General features: G+C 37.2%; 3 protein-coding genes across 3 annotated transcripts; 1 reads left to right on the plus strand and 2 right to left on the minus strand.

The window, feature by feature from the left end:
- Positions 1-2,064: 2,064 nt before the first annotated feature.
- Positions 2,065-3,241, plus strand: LOC101293820 (putative DNA-binding protein ESCAROLA-like). Its single transcript, XM_004307253.1, has one exon. The coding sequence runs from the start codon at positions 2,163-2,165 to the stop codon at positions 3,051-3,053; it is 891 nt and encodes a 296-aa protein (XP_004307301.1). The 5' UTR covers positions 2,065-2,162; the 3' UTR covers positions 3,054-3,241.
- Positions 3,242-5,901: 2,660 nt separating this feature from the next.
- LOC101294110 lies at positions 5,902-7,568 on the minus strand. The gene is made up of 4 exons (XM_004307254.1): positions 7,207-7,568; positions 6,842-7,038; positions 6,352-6,439; positions 5,902-6,278 (listed from the first exon to the last, which is right to left on the minus strand). Exons 1-4 carry the CDS (start codon positions 7,370-7,372, stop codon positions 5,902-5,904), a joined length of 828 nt encoding a protein of 275 aa, XP_004307302.1. The 5' UTR covers positions 7,373-7,568.
- Positions 7,569-8,815: 1,247 nt separating this feature from the next.
- Positions 8,816-19,468, minus strand: LOC101294401 (pentatricopeptide repeat-containing protein At4g04790, mitochondrial-like). Its single transcript, XM_004307255.1, has 18 exons — positions 19,298-19,468; positions 18,616-19,215; positions 18,292-18,512; positions 18,123-18,158; positions 17,342-17,947; positions 16,298-16,477; positions 16,043-16,107; positions 14,601-14,708; positions 14,294-14,407; positions 12,806-12,901; positions 12,590-12,688; positions 12,226-12,345; positions 12,012-12,116; positions 10,838-11,002; positions 10,633-10,763; positions 10,242-10,290; positions 9,217-9,431; positions 8,816-9,124 (listed from the first exon to the last, which is right to left on the minus strand). Exons 3-18 carry the CDS (start codon positions 18,419-18,421, stop codon positions 8,938-8,940), a joined length of 2,406 nt encoding a protein of 801 aa, XP_004307303.1. The 5' UTR covers positions 18,422-18,512; positions 18,616-19,215; positions 19,298-19,468; the 3' UTR covers positions 8,816-8,937.
- Positions 19,469-21,710: the final 2,242 nt, after the last annotated feature.

Raw genomic sequence — 21,710 nt, forward strand, 5'->3', positions numbered from 1 at the left:
GGCTCCCCATAAACCCGAATAACGGTAAATAGTAGACACGTTGTGATTCCGATAACTAAAATTCACAAACCAAAATTCGACCGTCAGATATGATCATTATGATGAAAGATGTCTATGATAAAAAAATTCAACTGGATTCGACAACGTTAAGGGCTCGATCGAAACGGTCAACTCTAATCAAAAATAAGAAAACTACATTTTGAATCCCTAAACGGACACGGATGGCCAAAAAAGCCTATACATCATGGCATAAGCAATGAGTTTGACTTGTAGCGCCGTTACGCTTCCGGAAAGGTATCACAATAGTCAATCAGACACCAAATGCCAAATCTGCAGCATAGTGAATAATAAGGGTAAGTCAACTATCGGCACGGAGACTTTATCGGAATACTGTGATTTTTCAACCGTAGACGTATTTCACCATTCTGATCATATCTTATTTCACGACTTTTTTGCGTTTGAAGGTTCTACGTATAGTTTTTTTTCTCAGATGAGTTGTTGTCTAGATCTGCAAATATAAGGCACTTTAGCCGACGAAATTATATTTTTTCGTGGGCTAACATTTTAAAAATTTCGTCAGCTAAAGTTTAAAAATTTCGTCGGCTAAACTTTTAAAAATTTCGTCGGCTAAACTTCACAGACTATAGCCGACGAAAAAAATTATTCAGCCTACGAAGTATTAATTTCGTCGGCTAAAGTTGACCATAGCCGACGAAAATTTTAAATTAGCCGACGAAAAAAAAATTTAGTCGGCTGGTTTTTTTATTTTCGTCGGCTAAAGCCTTTCTTCTGATAGTGACAATACAAATCGATCTGTTGCCATACACACAAACAAGATGATAAGATTTGTATAAGGGTTGTATAATTATTTACATTTTGGCTCATAAGTGAGCCTAAAATCTAATAGAAAATAGATTATAGGCTAAGATCCCACTTAGAAAACTAGAAAAAGACTAAAAGGAAAATAGACTTATAACGCCAAGACACCATGAGGCATAAAAAAGTGGTTAGGCACAAAAGTGCTTAGAGCTCTAATGAAATGAACTTATTGTACTAGAAAACTATAAACTAAAAAAGCAGCCTAAAGCCCAAAAAGAAAATTAAACATAAACCCAAAACAGTTTATTTAGCCCAACTTTCCTTCACAGTTGCAGGAAGGACATGGAAGAACACTGTAACCGTCGCCACCGTGAGATGAAGTTACCTTCGTGAGATGTCGCCGTCGTGGGACGCCGCCGCCTTGTTCCGCGCAACCACAAGCACACCCTGGGGAGAAGGAACTCTTTCGTCGCCCCGAACTTAGAGACCAAACAACATCTCCATTAAACCATAAAACTCCTCCCATGAATCAACAAAGACAGAGATGGAATCGGGATGATGAAGCCAGATATGCTCCTCGAGTCCATGGTGCCATGCATATCTCCAACCTGATCTGAAAAGCCACGCTAATAAAAAACTGTTAAGAACCTCTGGTCAACTACTTCTCAAAGCATTTGGTTGCTGACATATCCTTCATCCGGCAACAAAGTCATACGGCTTCAACATATCTAGAGACTCGCCTACCGTTAGACCGCCGTTGGCTGAGGATGGGATTTCGTGGTTGGCGACCGATTTAGAGAGAGAGAGAGCTTTAGGGTTTTTAAGAGTATTATTCCTTTGAAGCAAGCATAATGTTATTATTATTATGTTTTTAAAAATAATGTTATTATTATTATTATGTTTTTAAGCATAATGTTATTATAATGTTATTAAGCATAAAAAAAAAATAGAGAAAACCACAATTGAAAACTAAAAGTTACCAAATCAAAGTAGTAAAATATTTTATCCAGGTTTGTATATGTGGATAAATATTTTACATTTATATACTTTAGATGTTTGAGAATGGCTGCGTTTCCTACTTTATCATTTCTCTCTCTCTCTCTTCGTCCTCCTGTTCTAAGCTTCCTCTTCCTCTTCCTCTCGATATAGTACCCCTTCCCTTTCTCTGCACTTGATTCCCTTTGTTTTCTATTCGTTGTTCTAGGGCTTGAAATTATTTTGAGGCTCTCCTTTCTCAGCAAACCCATAAAATATTAACGCCCCCCGGCTAGCTTCCTTATATTAAAATCCCTCCATATTTTACTATATTTTTCTTGTTTTCTGTTCTCTTTAGCTCTCTGTTTATGGCTGGGTTAGACTTGGGCTCAGCATCTCGCTTGTTCCATCAGCAGCTCCAACTCCCTGACCTTCACCTGCAGAGACAGCCGGAATCTGAAGATCATGACTCCAACCGCAACAATAACAACAACCTCTTCAACTCGGATCACCACCACCAAAACGACGTCGGCGATAATGACAGCAATCTCCACCAAGGGCTTGATCTTGTGACCCCAAACTCCGGAGGCTCTGGTGGAGATGGTACTACTCGGAGGTCCAGGGGTCGTCCTCCCGGGTCAAGAAACAAGCCCAAGCCGCCGGTGATCATTACCAGAGAGAGCGCCAACACCCTGAGAGCTCATATTCTTGAGGTCAGCAGCGGCTGCGATGTGTTTGACTGCGTTGGAACCTATGCCAGGAAACGGCAGCGTGGGATTTGCGTGCTGAGTGGGAGTGGGATGGTGACCAACGTGACCCTGCGCCAGCCAGCTGGGGCTGGCGCAGTTGTCACGCTACACGGCAGGTTCGAGATCCTGTCGTTGACCGGCTCGTTCCTGCCCCCGCCTGCCCCGCCGGGCGCCACCAGCCTGACGATATTCTTGGCAGGCGGTCAGGGCCAAGTCGTGGGTGGAAATGTTGTGGGACCTCTCATAGCATCTGGACCTGTGATCGTCATAGCTTCTTCTTTTACCAACGTTGCTTATGAGAGGTTGCCTTTGGAGGAGGAAGAGGAGCAGCTGCAGATTCAGCCGTCTCTGCCTCAGTCGTCCGGCGGTGGCGGAAGTGGAGGAGTAGGCAATACCAACCCATTTCCGGATCCGTCTTCGGGGCTTCCCTTCTTCAATCTTCCCCTGAATAACATGCCTCAGCTCCAAGATGGTTGGGCTGGAAACCCTACTGGGAGGCCATCATATTGATTGCTTTGTTCTAAGCTAGGTCAGGTCAGAGAAAACTATATTTGCCTTAATTCAGATCTCAATTGAACACCCACATCGATCATCCTGTACAATTGTTTCTTGCTTAGTTTTCCTTCGGTCCCTTGTTCTTGGTAACTGGATTCTATTTCTTAATTCAAGTGCGCTCTTTAGTTTGTTGCTTTCTGCAATTTCCATTTCCAATCTTCACTATACTCACTTTGATTTAATTAGGATAGTTTCACTACTCTTTTAATAAATGAAATAGAGAATTTATAACCTGCTGGAAATCAAATGGTTTGTTAAAAAAGAATCATATGATATTTACATTATAGTTTTTCTTTACTAATACACATACATATATACATACCCGATCTATCATAGTCGTTGATCGGTAGTTTCACTTTTTAGAGGATATTAGAATTTATAACTGGTTCGAAAACAATGATATTGGTTTTAAATTTTCCCTTTAATTATCTAATAAATAACAAATAGATTTATCATAAACTTTGAGAGATAATTGTACTCTCTCAGAGGATATTGGGAATCTATAACTAGTTTTTGATAACAAATGATATTTCAGCTTTGGTCAATAATTTAAAAAATATAGGTTAAAATATCAAAACATTTGAGCTTTCTCATGAAATTGATTAAATTTTTGTACCAAAAAGAATTATTAAATTTTGTGTTTACTATGTACGACGTATACATCAAGCTTTCCACTCTAACAAGGATATATTAATTACTATATGATCTCGTGGTTGTTTATCGATTTAATTATGTAAAGCTTGCTCTCTCCCTCTCTCCCCTCTCTCTAGCTATATGGGGATAGATCTTAGAATACATGATATGTATGATATCTCTTTTATATAATCATCTACATCACAAGTAGCCTACTATTAATCTATGTTTATCTCGTGGTTTGGTTTTGCTATTTGGCATGAAGTACCCTGGATTATTAGTTCTAACTTTCGTCTCAAATTTATTATTACTGCTTTGTCATATATGGGTTCTTTCTAGCTTAATCAGTTTTTAATTACCTGGGATATATATGATCGAGTATCAGTTTCTCTTTAGATCGATCCTAGAAAATGAAAAGAACGAGAGTGCATGAAATTATATAAAATATTCAGAATTAAGGAAATATGATCTGGATGTCCTCTGTTAAATTGATTTCATCTACTATTTTGCAGCTGCAGATCCAATTATAAGAGGTTTTTTTTGTTAGTTTTCGTTATGTTAGCTAGCTCCTTAGTCTTCTTAAAATACTTATATGCTTCACAGAGATAAGAGAAGACTGGATCTTAGGCTGTTAGCATAGTCCAGCTTGTTACTCCAGATCAGTGTGTACGGATCGATCGCTCAATTGGTTAGTACAATGTCAAGATTAAATAAGAATGCAAGAAGATAATTAGTCCTATTGATTCCTATCATAAACAGCTTTTACCTGGAAGATAATATAGTCAATTGGATATAATGATAAAAGTAACTCACTCAATCTATCGTACTAAGAAGAGTAATAACATATAGAAAATCTTCATCACCCTCATCATATTATAGTCAGTTGAGTTAGATTTTATAATTCGGATTGCAACAAGGAACAATCAATTAAGTGGTGCATGAGCGTGAAAAATTTTCCTTACCAAGATAACCTGATGGTGAATATAGCGAGGTTAGAAGCGCAAAGGCTTTGTGAATTCGTTTTAGCGATCGAAATACGATATATACATGGCTGATCGAATACAGCAAAGTAATTACAAGGGTTATAGCTGTATCTATAATGGTGAAATTTGAGTGCTGCTATATGTAATTACAAAATCCTTACCCCTTGTAATAATCTTGCTGTATTCACCATTAGTTTCACCAGAGCCCGAAGTAGCTATATGTAATCAGCAAGCTAGGTTTGAAAGTTAAAAGGGTTTGTGGAAATGTCTCAAAACTAGAGGGCGCCTACAAAATGGACAAAATTAACTTCTGCTGTTATATAAATGCAGCTACGTTTCAATGCACCGCCTTCTTGGTTTTAGTCTTGTTTCGAAAGAGAGAATTTCCTCAATCTAGGGCTGAATCATATGCCCTAGCTAGCTGTATTTGGTGTGAGTTACTTAATAGTATGAGTAATTCAAGTATGAAAAAGGCTACCCCAAACAAAGCCTGCAAGGTTGTAATACTGTTCTCTCCTAGTTTATTTAGAAAAGACTATTCTTTCCTAGTTTCTGTTTATTTAGAAAAGACTACTCTTTCCTAGTTTTTTTGAAAAAGACTGTCTCAGCTTGACTAGCTAGGAATCCTTTTGAATCTGGGAAAGATCAATTATCTATATAAAAAGGGTCTAGGCCTCTGTATTATTCACAATTTATCCTCAAAACAGTTTGTGTTTGAAACTTCAACTAGCTAGTTGAGATTAATCAAGACGGGATTTTCAAGTATGTCGCAAGAAGGCAACAAGTGGATGATGGATGATGAAGATAAGAAGAAAGACTATTAGCATGAAGATAATTCCTCTAGAGATCGATTGTGTCCGCCAGCTCCAAAAAAGAACCAACCTTCTTCAAGATACAATGACTCTTTTGGTGGTCGAAATTTGTGACAAATTTCGACCAAGAAGATCGAAGGAGTAGATAGATCAGGATGTGATACTATAGATATATAGGAAATAAGAATTTGATTAATTTTTTGATCACTTTATGTTTACGTGTTTATGTAGTTCCAAACTTTTATGTAATGTCTGGTTTGTGATGGAAAAATTATATTAATTGATAGATATACGATATGCTCAAAAAAAAAAAAAACAAAAAAAAAAACAAAGCCTCAAAAGCATAATGTAGGCCTGCTTACATATTCTCAATTGTTACATTATAGAGCAAGCATTTGGATTTTCATCACTAAATGTTTGTGGAGCATAGACATAGTGAATGAAATAAGGAGCACCCCCCTCTTTTGTCTTAACCTCCACCACCTTTATCTCTTCCTTAGCTTCTACAACCTTGGTAACTATTTCAGTAGATTTACCACTCTCTTTCTCTTTCTTTTCGTCCTTTTTCTCTGGGGGTTTTGAGGAACTCTTCTCCTTTTCTTTCGTCCCATCCTTCTTCTCTTGTTTTGGGGGTATAATCTCTGCGTGCTTGTGTACCTTTTTGCGCAAATACGATACTAGTTTTTCAGGATCAATTGTTCCTTCCACTGCTAGGGTTTGTGCTTTCATGTCCGTTTTAACATTGTGAACACCTGCAATATGTATCATTGACGTTTCATGATCATACAATATATGGAAGACTTTGAACTCATAAATAATAGGTACCTTTGTTCGTTAACAACTTCTTCTTCAGATCTTGCTCACATTTGTGGCAATGCATGTGAACCTTCACTAATGTTGTCCGTGAAATTGCCTTAATTTGAAATCAAACAAACACATCGAATTAGCTGATCAAATTGCATGCAGCTTCCATCATCATCCATTAAATTCCCCAGTACGTTACATATAGATGTCTATCAACAGCAGTTTCATTTCTTCAAATATTATCAATCAGTAAATTACTACAGGTTAATTAATTCCGGAAAATCAAGAAATCACCCTGATCAACTATATCGGCTAAAAACTTTCTATAAACGTCCTCCGGCATTATCTAACAATTTGTTTAGGTATTCCAAACAGACGAAATGACTTCTATCTCACACTAATCTTCAATTGCTGGCCATGATGGTTCATTTTATAATTTCTGCTAGGGCTGAGATAAAAATGATGGAAAGTAAAGCAATAACATTTGAAGAATATGGGAGAGAGAGAGCACCACTACTTCTTTGGTTTTGGATTCCTTCACTACTATTGTCTCAGTTGTGGTGCTTTCCTTGATCTGGACCTTGGGTGACACTAGCTCAACCTTTTTCTTACAGAGTTTCTCAAGCCGTTTCTGTATCTTTGTCGGGTCGAAATCGCCTCTCACTTTGATTTCACCTTTCTCCCTTTCAACCTCCACGTTGTGAACCCCTGTTAATTTACATTGTCAATTCTCCATTAACATATATGTGCCTTAAATATGTATAAAGTTAGGAAGAATATATACAAAGGAAAATCAAATGGACCCATAATTAATCTTCTCTTCAATTTTCTTCACAGATCGATTAGGAAATAAGTAAACCATTCATCTTTAATTACCTTGGATAGATATAAGAGGCTTCTTAATCTCTCGTGCACACTGTGGGCAGTGCAGGTTAACCTTATAAACAGCAGTGATTACTCCATCTTTCTCCTTAGCTTTCTTTTCATCTTTTGCTTTGTCTTCCTTGTGATCTTTCTCCTTAGCTCCTTCTTTAGCTGCCATGCATATACCAATTAGCAGCAGAGACCGAAGAGGGATTTCAAAACGAATTAAGCCATTGGAAGTAGTTGATTGAATAAAAGGGTATTATTCTGCATTGTTTTTCAAAGAAAACGGGTTACGTTGGTTGGAATTGGCGTGGAGGTAGCTCACCACCCTTCTAAACTAGATGGAGAAAATGGTTGGTTCATTTTATATTGGATTTTACTTTGTGGCAGATTGTTCATTAGATATGACGGTATACCTTCTCAATTTTTTTTCCTAGCTAAAAATTTGTTTCGTGTGCCATATGAGTATGAAACTAATGACCCGATCAGTTAATATGGAGGTGTATGTGAGTATCCATTACCACCTAGCTCATAGCTGTAGTTTACAAAAATAGCCAACTCCACCCAATCTTGCATCACAAAGTGGCTTACTCTACAAGTTTAACCAAAACACAAGTAATCAATTTACAAGATTCCTCAATCAAAATCGTAGAATTGTTATGTATATTGCAACAATTTGTTATCAAATAGATTATATGACTTAGTGGACAAAAGTATTGATTTCTCATACATCACAATCAGAAAAATTCGTTGTGAATTTGTGGACTAATTAGTTGTACGTAGATCCCACTTGGTTTTATTCCATATACCAAACCTTGTAGAAAAGCGTCAATGCGGGGATGACGCTGTCTAGTTTCTAATTTACTTTCTTGTTCAAAGTTCCAACCTAAGTTTACTAATGAATATGTGGTTTGCAGAACACGTTTGTGGTTTTAAATGGGTTTCATTGGAAGGGATCTATGGTGAAGAACTGAGCATGAGTTAATAGAAGAAAGCGAACTGCACAATAAACATTGACCAGATTAGGGAACGAGTAGATTTCGTCAATCTATGATCATGTTTTCTCTACAGATATCAACCTAAGCACTTCCGAAACTGCTCTTGCGCACCGTGGACGTCGATCGATGAAGGGAAGGTGGAAGATAGAATGGAGACTGAATTGTTTAGGGTGCTGAAGGTGATGGAGATGGGCATGGTTATGGTGAAGGCTGCAGTCAAGGACGAGACTTTGAGTGAGAGGATTGAGCAGGCTAAGGCAAGGTGCAGGCAAGCTATACTTGTTGCTCGAACTATCCTTTTGAAGCCTACTTTAGCAGCACTGTTACTCGTAATTCTTCAGTTCAATTGATAAAAGAGCAAAAAGCTTCAAGTATTACGTCACACTAGCAAATGGGTCACTGCCAGACTCAAACTTTGCAAATGAGAAATATATCCACTCACTGAGTAGGTAAGTTCACCTGTTGAGAAAACATTGCAGCTTCAATCTTTCTGTCTGAATACATATCTGCATAGTTCATATTAGTGAAAGAGACAGCCATAGAAAGTATTCTTATAGCACAGGAAGAGGTAAGTGAACAACTTGCTCTGAAACAATGGGCACTAATAATATAGATACTAGAACCAGCATTCGTACAACTTTAGTAAGATGAATGGGACTCTCCACATGAAGGTCCTTTCCGACTTCTTTCTCCAGTTTTGATACAAAAAGATTGAATCTCTAACCCTAATCATTATGTCAATTTAAGTGAGTTTACATATTCCTACCTCCTTTTTTTTCTTTTTCTTTTTGGTTTCTTCCGTTTTCTTTATATAAGTCTGTTTACATGCTTCAATGATAGACTGAACATGAGGATCATCTTTAGGAATTTTATGTTCCAAAACTTTTGCAGCCTTTCTGTCCCCTGAGGCCAAAAGGGCTTGATACATCCTGCAAGCATTCCAAGATTGAACCAAAGCTAAATAAAATCAGTCAATGGAACAAAATTCTCAAGCCAGGGCAAACGCAAAACAGGAAATTACCTTAAAAAACTTAAGGTATTGTAAGGCAGGCCAGTGGCTTGATATTCCTGCCATACAAATATGGAACTTTGCAGATCTTTGGCACTAACACAAGCGTGGAGAAGAAAATCGAGACATTTTCGTGAAGGGGTGAGGCCAAGCTCACTCTTCATAGCATGTAGCAAATCTAGGCCAAACTGCAAAGAGGACTCCGATTCTGCAATGAATGAAAACACCTACAAATTGATCACAGCAAAGCCGTGTGTCGTCTTGTCAGTTTGAAACATGCAGACTTCCAAAATGAACATGTGAATATATAAAGTAGTTTAAGTAGTAACAAAGAAAAAGATTTTTTCTTTTCTTTAATTTGGGGGAAGAATAGGAAGGGGAAGGGGAAGAGAGGGGGGGGGGGAATTCAGGAGCCCCGGAGGCGATGCTCCACCGCCCTTGAGACACGTGATTAAGGATGATGATTTCTTCTCTCTTTTGTTTGGGGTGGGGGGGGGGGGTGGGGGCTAAATTTCACACATAACTTCTAATTTGCTACTGAAAGTAATGCAAAAGTTAGATTCAGAGACTACCACCATATCCTGTTCATCATTGTTGAAATTAACAACTCTACTCTACTCTACTGGCATAAGATGTCTGAGAGAGGATAGGGTCTCCTAATGCCTGTTGACGTCTGTTGATGCTGGCCCAGGTGATCGGCTACTGTGCGTAGCTGAGGTTGGAATTGAACGACATGGCTGGAACGATAAATCTTGGGTTTTTGGGGTGAAGGTAAAATAAGATTTCTTTTCTTTTTTTTTCAAATAAAAGATAAATAATAATAAGAAATAATTGGAGGTCTAAATATCAAATCGGGAGGTTCAAAAAGAATTCATAGAATAGAGAGCAATATAGTTTCTCAGAGAGTAGGCCAAAATTTGAAATTTGATCAACCAAAGGTAGAGAATAATTTGACCAAATCATGGTGGATTGCTGCTTCCAAAACAAGATTTTCATTCACACATCACGTCTGAGAGAATAGAAAGTTAGAAACAAACCTTATCAAAAATTACTTCTAGAGCTAATTCGTCAGTGCAGACTTGATCCCTGAGTTGCTCAAGCAAATTGACGGCAGTTCTAAATCAATGAGAGAGAGAGAGAGAGAGAGAGAGAGATATTAAAACTACGTGAGGCCAAAACAATCAAATGAATGGAAATTACTAAACTTGGAACATTCAAAACGAAACCAACTGGTAATGGGTGGAGACCTAAGAGGACTATAATTTTAGATATTGAAAGAAAATGTTTTTTTGTTCCATCTTTTCTTACCAACTTACATGGCACATGAAAAAGGCCATCACTTAAGCTGGGAAGAAAAGTTGAGGAAAAATAAAAAATTCATACCCGATGTGAAATGTCATATTCTTAACAACTGCTGTATGAACTGACCTTAAATGCTTGTAGCGAACACAATATAAGATAGTTCTCAAGCAGCCATCAAGCCAATAGTTTGGATCCTTTAGTGTCTCAAGTAGAGGGAGTAATCTGCTTAATGCTACTTCATCAGATTGAAGGTGCTCCTATGAGTAAATTGACAACTAATTAAAAATGCTTTCACACACCAGTAATCTCAAGCATTACTATAAGAACTTACGATAAGACTAATAACAGCTTTCGGCTCCAAACTGCATCCAGCTTCTTTGACCTGTTCATATATATTAAATGCATTGGACAATTGCCCATGAGATGCAAGGGCTTGGACAAGCACGCTTCTAATCTCATTGAAGCTCTTTTGTGGAATCCCTTTGTCTAAGAGTACCTACATGCGAAAGAATTGGTAAGAATATGTACTTTGTACAGACATTATAATCTGGTTGAGTTATAGTTGAAAATTTATAATTAGCAAGGACCGATGAGAACACTAAAACCTATAGAACAGGCAAGTACGAAATCATAGGATTACCCAAATAAGAACGATGCACTGATAATACTGAATACGGGAAACAATGCTAAAGCAAACGAATAATGAATTACTCTCAAAAAATGAGAAGAGACCATATAGTGAAGAAAATTTTCAAATAAAATTGTTTACTCTCCTTCCCTCACAAAAAGTTCCTTATAGAATGTTATGATTACACTTGAAAAATAATACAAAAAAAGTTAGGAGGAAGACTATTATTTTGTTTTACTCTGGCAGAGAAATGAGAATTATGTCAAATTTTTATATAACTCTTGATAAATGACTGCATACTGCCAAGGTTTAACACATTTATAAAAATAAAAATAAAGAGACTCCTTGTTTAAACAGGAATCGCATAGTACCAGGGCAGGCAAGACTGTTTGGGATTGCTTCTCTAGAAATGCTTTTGTTACGAAGCTACCACTCAAAGCGGAGTTGTAAGAAGCACATAAAGGTTTTTTTATACAAACAAGCGTATCATGTACAAGTGCTTTAAGTGGTTTTTCTACAAAGCACATACCAACTGCTTATAAGAATCCACCAAAAAGCGCTCTGTCTCCAAAAGCACGTCTAGTTGTAGAATTTTTTTACTTATTTATTTATTAATTTTTTTTTTACACAACCACTGTTAGGAAAGCTTTCATAGCCGGAAAGCACTTTTAACCAGTTTAGAACCAATTCAAAATGGAGCTAGCCAAAAACATGAATACGAAGTAATCAAAAGTCATATTCAATAATAAGCTAGAACATAATCTGCAAGCATATGCTGTTATTGATCAAGGGTCCAACCTAACTTACATTACATACAGTTACCTACTCTTGGTTAATACAAAAGTTAGTACAGCAAAGTTGCCGGAAGCAGATATACCTGTTTTGCCTTATCAAACTGTCCACAAGCTGCATATGCATTTATAAGTGCCATAAAAACTTGCTTGGTAGCATGAATTCTAGATCGCTTCATTTCTTCGTAATACTACAATCACATGCCACTTGGGTCAACTGCAATATTCTCGGTTGAACTTTGTATGATACGACAGCAAGTCAGATATGGAACTTTTGCCTGAATATAAATTTCAGATTACCATGTTTATGTCCTCTTCAGAGTTGCAGTTGGTTATTAGATGGCTGAAAGTCTGGGAATCTGGTTGTAAATTTGCTTCTTTCATTTCTTTAAGAACCTTCAACCCACAGGACATATTCTTCTGCAGGGTGTTGCAGGGGAACAATAAAGAAAAGAGGAAGTATCAACCAAAAAAAATCATGGAAACTAGAAACAGCTTAAGAAACATGTTAAGTAATAACTAAATCATGTTAAGTATGCCCATCTAGTTTTAGAATTTGAACTTAGCAAGAGTATGTATAAAACTGGAGAAGAGAGGATATGATTGGCATCTGAACCAAAGTATTTAGCACAGTATGTATCTCATAACACCAAGAACAAGTTACCTCTCGGAAATATCCAACCATTATAGCATTGTACATGGCAGCTGTGGGCGTCACTCTCATTTTCTCTAAATCACGCAGCATGCTATAAGCACCCTCATACTACAGGGAAAAGGAAATACGGTAAGATGTGTTATGGACTTATGGTACAGTTCAAGTTCCACATTACATGATGGACAAGACATATCTTTGGCTGAAGACAATGAGGGAGAGACTTACATCCTTCATTTTCACACAAAGATTTATCATACTCCTGAAAGTTTCGCCATTTGGCTTCAAATTGCCTCTTTTAATCACTGAATAGATTTGGTGAACCTGAAAATAAGGTGGGCAAAAGATACATCACAACAATGAAACAAAAGACAGCCAGAAACAGGTTATGGATATCTTTATGTCACTATTATTGTTTTAGAGTCAAACAATATTTAGAAGTCATCTCAAAGTACTCCTCCAACATAGAGCAAATTTTAAGCATAATATGTCACATGGTCCAAAACTCCAAATTATATCATTAGGCTCACAAGATTAACACTCTTACAGTCTTGCCCTATTTTCCCTCAAACTTTTGAATGCTGAAAATGTCATCATGAGGCAACCACCCACAATAGCAAAGTCTTGCAACTTTCAATCTCAATAAAACACAGAATTCATTTGCAAGCTATGGAACGTCAAGTTAATGCGGTGGAGATTACATTCTTGTGTCAGTTCATCAGTAACATTTATTCCAGCATGCCTCGTCAAAATAACTTTCTATGGAGTAGAAGAGCCTTATGTAAGATGATCAAAGATTAATTTGGAGCTTGAGAGAACAATCAACAATTTTATTGTGGATTAGCAAATAAATACATCAAAATGCCCATCCCCACCGCTTCAGGGTTGAACAGAAGACAGAAGATAAGAGTTTACACTGTACAGTCTGGTGAAACTTTGAAGTTTGAACACGAGTAATAAGGAGATCTGACCTGGGAGAGCTGTTTTGGTCTATATAGGAGATGGATGTCTGAGTTCGGGTATTGTACATAATCAGGTTGTTCTATGCCCACCACATGCTCAGACCCAACCCACCAATCAAATTTACACACCTTATTTCCCTGTCTTCCCACCACACCACGACCCAAGTACCCAACTCTCTAAAATCAATTATTATTATGACGTAACAGTTAATACTAACAGTTGGATTGATTATGGAAAAGCAGCTCAAACCAACTCTTAAACTGTCCTGCAGTATACTAGCAAAAAACACTTCTCACCATATTGTTTTACACTCTAAAATTATAAAACGGCCACAGAAGACATAGGTTCTGTTGAGAACTTATATGAGACATGGGAAAATGAAGCTGAAGGTTGGAGATGATAATCCAGTATGGTGAGATATCCTTTTCTGTTTATGAATAAAGCAAGGGTCTTGGTTTGTCAGTGAGCCTTATAGTTATTAAAGGTATTTACTTATCTGAGGGTGTAAGAAACACAATTCTCTCATGAAACCATTTGAAATACTTCTACGTCCGTTAACTATAAAAATTTCTAGGTTCTGGTGCCCACCACTATCGTAGATAGCGTCCACATGCTATTGTCTACACCAAATTGTCATGATTTATTACACCAGTAGATAAGAGAAACAGCAAAAGTCATACTACTTTGATGAAACAGCAAAGTCATGCTACTATATACAAGGACAGTATATAAATGTAGAATGCTGCAACTCACCAGATTAAAGTCACAGTTCTCACTACTAGCTTGTAAAACGGAGTGTAATGCTTCCAACGAAAATGTCAAACCCAGTTCAAACATCTCATCCACCAGCTCAAGAGCCGCATGCACCTTGGTTAGGATGAATGAGGAATTATGAAAAAGGAAGGAAAAAATGTTAAAGCAATCCTCAAACCAGGCTATGGATTTGAAAATATACAGGATAGCTGATTCCTTTAAGTGAGACAGAAAGCAAAGAGATTTGAATAACTTACCGTTCAATTTTAGTAAAAAAAAATTAAAAAAAAAAAAAAAAAAACTTTACCTGAAGTGAATCGCAACAGTAGATTATAAGCTTCTCATATGACGCAGATGAAGGTGTCACCTCAAGTTTTGTGTGCAAGTTTCTAAATTTTGAAATGATATCCTCAACCTGAAACACCCAGGATTAGTATAAAACTATAAAATCAACTCTTCTAAGTTACATCAAACACATTAAAAACCATTTCTCACTTAACATTAAAATATCATGGCATCTACTAACCAGATAGTTTTTATTTACAGACTTATTGTTGAAAGTATCTCAAGCAGATATTCACAGACCATAGAAATTTATACCATATTATTACAACCAAGAACATGGATCCTTCCAAAATAAGAAATGGCCTTTGACTAGTTAGGAAAATGACATTTTCCTGATACCAAATGTCTAGATCTTCAAATTTATAGCTTCAATGATGAAATCTAGATTCAGAACAAGTGGTTTATTTGCTATTCTGTGGCAAAGACACTTTCTAATATTTCTATGGTCTATGAAGAAGAAATTAACTTGGTCAAGACGAACTCAGAAAAAGTACATGCTGACAACAATAAGTCCAATATTCAAAAAAGAACTAGACACAAAGTGAACAATACTTCGTATCCAAAAAAAAAAAAAAAGTGAACAATACTTCTACAGATTCAGCTTTTCCTCCACTAAATCTCTTATTAAATTAAGATACACATGTAGTTGTGTGACTCAATCTTGCCACTCAAAATATCTATTTCCACGTATGTTAAGTTTTAATTTTCACACTCTCAATTCTCTAAGGAATCCAAAACCTGAATAAAATCAATCTAACCTGGAGGTAGTTGTCACTTCATCAACTCCTACCTCTAGTGGAACAAAATAGTCCTCAATCACATCGCCATTTCCTACCAAACGCCCATAAGGCTAAATTCATGACCCTTTAACCGCAGGGAGAGCTTGACTTTTAAATACAAAAACTTGGAAAGATCCAGTGCAGTCATTCTGTCTTTTTTTAGCGTCTCTCAGGTTTGCATCCCAGAAAAGTGGCAAAAAAAGGCCTCCTTTCACATGTTCAAAGAGATGTACACATCTCAATTAAGAGGCGCTCAGGGTCTCTGCTGCACAAAGTTCCCAAATCGCACATTCATGGCGTATGCTTCATTCATGGCAGATGCCCCCATTCAAGAAGTGTCCACCTATTTTCTAAAAGGGTATGCCTCTAGCACATTAACATAACAGGTGTACATCTCGTGGGTAAAGCTTTTCAATAGCGGCAAGCCCAAAACAGTGATGTCTGGCCATGGCTTTATCATGGTTATAACAAAGTAATAAAAATAATACTGAAGCTAATAACAGTTCCTATCAGACAATTGTGCACAACGTTTACAAAGAAGCAAGCTGCATGAAAAAAGCAGAAGTGCCTCCTGTAATTGTGGACTTTAGAAAATTACCAGCAAGATTCATGAGAAGGTCCTCACCGCTAAATTTGGAATGCCATCAACATAACTATAGATCAAGTTTGAAGTATTCCCTTCTGCACAGTCTGCATCAAGGAAAATAATGATGTCGTAATAAGCAATTTCATGTCATAAATGTCAAATACTACGGATCCAGCATAAATTCATCAATATCTGGAGTAAAATCAGTTAAGCAATGTATATCCAATTACTGAATCTTAAAATACAACGCAAAATATAGTCCAACAGTCAGGAATATAATATTAATGGACATACCACATGCTTTAAATTCCAGTAGGAGTTTCTCTGCAAAAGACTCCAATAGGAGCCTTCCAAGGCATTTAAAGATACGTGCCACAAAATTCGGTGATGAGAGCTTTGTGATGTCCATACTTTCCAACAGCCGCAAAATCTCCTTCGTCCGGTCACTTTCACAAAGCACTGACAAATAATTCTCTGCAATAGAAGTAGTTAAATCAAGTCAACTTTTCATTGATGTCAGATGCAAGAGCCGTGTCTTTTTAATAAAAAATTAGTAAGGTTTAGAAAAGACCAGTATCCAATTTCCAAATCCAGATTAAAGATGCACTACGTATCAATGCTGGACACAGTTGATAAGCTAAATGCTTAACACATCACTCAAGAATTACAGTACATTGCAACCATGTTATCCACAGAGCTGTTATCTGAATACTCGGTTAAAATTGATATTGGCATATATCTATATGTGTGTGTGTGTGTAAATAGTAGATACCAAAATGATGGCGTCATTCACTCCATTTAAAATCCAATAATATTTACTTTAAATTTTAAAAATTAACATCCGAGATTTAGAGTTCATTTTCCACTTTCTGTAACTAGTTGATCAATCCAGCATTCTCGAATTTGGCATGACTAAGTGAGAACCAAAATAACAAGATATATATATATATATATATATATATATATATATATATATATATATATATCAGGCCTTCACACACCATCACATCTCAAACAAATAAAAAGCCACCCATCAAAGAAGGTTGTCTGAAGAGAGACCAACTCACTTAGATGTGACAACAAAAAGATTGAAAAGGTTTATTCTGCAGTTCTTTCCTTATTTTCTTTTTCTTTGTTAAGAGTATACATCTTCATTATTAAAACAAAACAAAAAATATACCTAAATAGCAAGAAAGCAAGAAACATCAAAGAGAACTGCAAATACTAGAGAACTAATATTTTTATGTCTAAGCAAAGCAAACACATGATCCAGGAAATTGAAGTTTAACTTGAATTAGGCTAAAAATAATAGACAGCCGGAAAAGTGTATGCACTAACCTTGTAAAAGTGACTTGTTTACTCCATCAAAACTCTCAATGTCATCACAAAGCTCTTGAATCTTTTCTTCATGATTGACTCTGACCCATAACGACATCTCATAATATCCTAATCTCGTAAGTGATGAAGGGTTTCCATTCTTGATAACCCCGCAGAGAAAGCAAAACTCTTTTGTCATACCCATGTCAATAAGATATTCAAGAAACGGACCATATGTTTCCTCTTCAAGCGGCAAACCCTGTTCCTTCATTGACTTAAAAATTTTGAAAGCCAGCTGCATATGTTTTTCTGCAGCTACTTCCTCAGTAGCAATCCTAGCCCCCTCTATGCACTTTTTTATCAATGCGTTACATTCTTTGACACCAGTTTCTTTCTTTAGTTTACTAAACACGTGAAGAGCGGCTTCAGTTCCTAGCCTACTGGCACACAAATCAAGTAACTTATCAACACCAGTAACCTGCTTGTCGCCCAAACAAAACCTACTCCTCCTTTCACGAGAAACTTCTTTGCGGGTCAACGAGTAGTTTGCAGGATGGGATAAATCTGAAATCCACGATGATAAGTCCAAGTCCTTCTCCAACGGTTGGAGATGAGGAGAAGCATCTCCTGAAACAAACATACAGTAACCCATGACACATATTAATGCACATTACATCAAAATGGTCAAGCTTTATTACACAAAACAATATCAATGCCGATACTCTTAGCAATCTAGAGCAAATGTAATGACTTCTCTCAGTTCTCTGTTGTCGTATTCAAGTAAAATCAACAAAACACTTACTGCACAGTATCGAACATAGCTGCCCACTCAAATCTTCTGCATTCAAACACAAAATGCACACGGAAATCAACAAACGCCACTGAAATTACCAGCCTCAGTGAGTTTTTCATGCTTAACAAGGTTCAAACAATTATCTAGGGTTTCAGTGAGTTAGAGTGAGGAAGATTACCGGAAGCGGAGACGGATTTGAGAGCAGCGTCGTCGGCGGGTGAGTATAGAGATTTGGTGGCTGAGGCGGAGAGGCGTTTGTACTTGATTCTGGCGGAGGCAAAGATAGAGCTGAGCTTCTTGGCTTTCATCTCATTCAGGGATTACTCGGTTCAACTTTGAATGATCATCTCTCTCCTTTCTCTCTAACTCTTTTGGCTTCAAGGAATTGAAATTTGAATCCTGCGATACACCCCGAACTATGGGGTCATTATCGATTTGACACCTAACTATCAAATTTCATCGTTTCGGTACCTGAAGTTTGTTTCCGTTAGCGAACTCATACCTCACGGTTAAAACCTTCCGTTAACTGCTGTTGTGGGAGTAGAGGTTAAATAGCATAGGGGCAAAATCCTCAATGTAACGTCATTCTGCAATTACAACTAGAGAACCAACTTCCCAACATGAATCCCAGCATCAAGGATCACAAAATGTGATCTGGGTTCAGTGAAAGAGCCTCACATGGTAAGCAATCCACTACCTCTCTGTCAGAGGACTCAAATTCCCACATAACGATGACCCAAAGAACAGATGATCATCTTTAGGCCTCGAAGAGAAGATTGAAGGACTATGTTATCACCGCTTCCAGGAGAAGATTGAAGATTGAAGGCCTAGAACAGATGATCATCTTCAGTTATCACCGCTTCCAGTAGAGGTAAGAAGCACTATGTTGCCGCCCCACATATCAGAATTGTCAACAAATTACCCAAAATTAAATTTCTTACTTTACCCAAAACTTGTCGCCGGATCCCAGTCGTCGACAAACCACCGCTTAAAGCCACCCAATTGAGATTACCCAGACCCACCAGATCTTGTCGATCCGACCACAGCTCTGCTACCCACTTCAGAGCAGAAACTTGCGCAACCCGAACTCTAGTCTACAGAGCTAAATCAGATTGGAGATGAGTTAGACTAACGTCGTTGCAATTGAAGCATAAAAGAGCTAGATTGATAGAGAAGAGCAATACCCAATCTCAAAAGGTAAGGAGAGGGTGCGGCCAAACAATCTTCCTTCTATTTTTTTCCTCTACTTCTTCTTCGACCTGATGACGATCCGCCAAGTGTTGATTCTTCAAAGTGCAAGTACCTTGGAAAATATAATAGCTTATAAGTGTTGGGACTTGGGAGGATGAGATGCGTGTTGCTTCAAAAACCTTGCGCCGCGCAGCAACACGATCAGGGTTGGTTTTGATTGCAAAATAATTGGAAATGACGAATCTACCTATCTACTGTGAACACTGCTGCCACGTCAGCGGTGAACAGAAGGTTTTAACCGTGAGGTATGGGGTTGCTAACGGAAACAAACTTCAGGTAACGATGAAATTTGATAGTTAGGTATTGAAACGATAATGGGTGTCTTTTGTAATTAATCCTCTCTTTTATTTATGTTTCTTGTTTTTTACTGATTGCACCTCCATTATTTACTGTTTACACCTCCATTATTTACTATGTACACCTCCAAATTTAGTGTGTGCACCTCTCTTTTTTTTGTTTTTTTTTTTAACTATGTCGACTCGTATAAGGCGATTTTAGTTAATTACTAGCTACAACTTACACCTCTCAATATACTATGTATACCTCTTATAATTTTTGTAAAATTTTATCCTCTGTTTTACTATCGTCGTTTCTTTCTATGAATCAAAACCACCAAACCATATAATTTTTTCACTAAGTTCCAATGATGACAAAGCATTGAACTTAATCTCAAATCCAAACATAGCAGCTCAAAGTAAGTGGCTAGATTGATTTTCATATTGTTTGAATTGGAATATCTTTGATTCAAAAAACAACTTGTATAAGTAATGTATGACAATTTCTTAAGGCTAGGCAGAAAATCCGAATTAGAGAAATAACCGGCAGAACCGACCGGTCCGTGCCGAGCTTTTGTTGAATTTCTTCCTATTTTGTCTTTGGGCCACTCCTTCATATGTGACGGATCCGGCCCAGTCCTTTTGATTGGAAAATATATATGGCCCGAGAGTCTAACAATAGTTACTTGTCATCCAATAAGTTAATAACTTCGATTCTACACTACTATTATAGGAAACTTCGATTCTACATTACTATTATAGGAACTAGCACATGAGATTAGAAAAATAAAACATAATCCTAATTAAAGCTCCAAGAATCGATTCTCACTTTCTTAAACTCTTTCATTTCTAAAACGTAGTCACACAACCTCCATTAAAGACTGGCAATCGTCGACCATAGGTGAACTTTTCTTTATGGAATTCACAATCACGCAGTCACACTTCCTGCATCCCTAGCGTTTGTATCTTCGGTTTTTCTCATTCACACTATCTTTGAAGTTTGAATTGATGTGTATGTTCTCTTAACCTTGACGACTTGAATTGATTCTTATGTTCTGTCACTTTAGCCACAAATTTGGTACTGAGTTGGTTAAGTTGTAGTTCAACATATATGGAATATGGTAAATCATTCTACAGATTTGGTAATTGGTATATGAAAAATGAAATTTAACGCATTAACGGTCTTTCTTGTTTGTTAAACACAGAGTCGTTCTTCTTCCTTCTAGACTTCTGATCTTCTTTGTGGTCTTCTAAACTTCTATATTACTAGATTGCATTTTTATGGAACAAGTTGAAAAGTATGTGAAAAATACCTGTAGGACCGGCTCGGTTTATACCTGTCCAAGCTTATCTCGGTCCTTGTTCAACAACAGTTGGTCCGACCTGGTTTTATATTGGTCAGTTATGTTCGGTTCTTATGAAATGGTGCCGATCTAGAACCAACTCAACCTTACTAGAACAATTGAATTTCTTATTGGTAAGGGCAACTTCAACAGTGGAGATAAAAACCAAGACCAACCTTTCGAATAAAAAACTCCATCTCCAACAACAAAAAAAGACAAGGTGTTGGTCTTAGAATTATAGGCCCAAGTTTAATATCACGTCTTATATTTACAACTTTTCCAAGACCAGCCCTTGTGGGCCCACATGCACCAGCTATTTTTTTTATTGATGACCCAATGATGTGAAGCTAGAAACAAGGAGACGGGCCATTTGTTGCGTTGGAGCGTGTCAAAATGCGTTTTGGAGGCATAGAATAGGTCAACTATGACAAAGACTGAGTTGAGTGGGCCAGGGTGACGCAAGCAACCCATGTGCTGCTCTCTCTAGTCTCCAACGGTCAATTAATCAAAGGCTTTGATTAATTAGCCGTTTCAAATCAACGGCTGAGATAATAAAAACATTATTTAATTTTTTTAGACTCAATTCAACGGATATATACATGATCCAACGACTCTGGATTTATCAAAAATAAGAGATGAACGATCGTGGATAAAACTTGCCTTAAAAATTCGATTTTAAGCCAAAAAAATACCATAAAAATATGGAAAAAAATTATATCCGTTAGAAC

This window comes from Fragaria vesca, linkage group LG7 (genome assembly GCF_000184155.1).
Source record: "Fragaria vesca subsp. vesca linkage group LG7, FraVesHawaii_1.0, whole genome shotgun sequence".
In the NCBI taxonomy this organism is placed as follows: domain Eukaryota; kingdom Viridiplantae; phylum Streptophyta; class Magnoliopsida; order Rosales; family Rosaceae; genus Fragaria; species Fragaria vesca.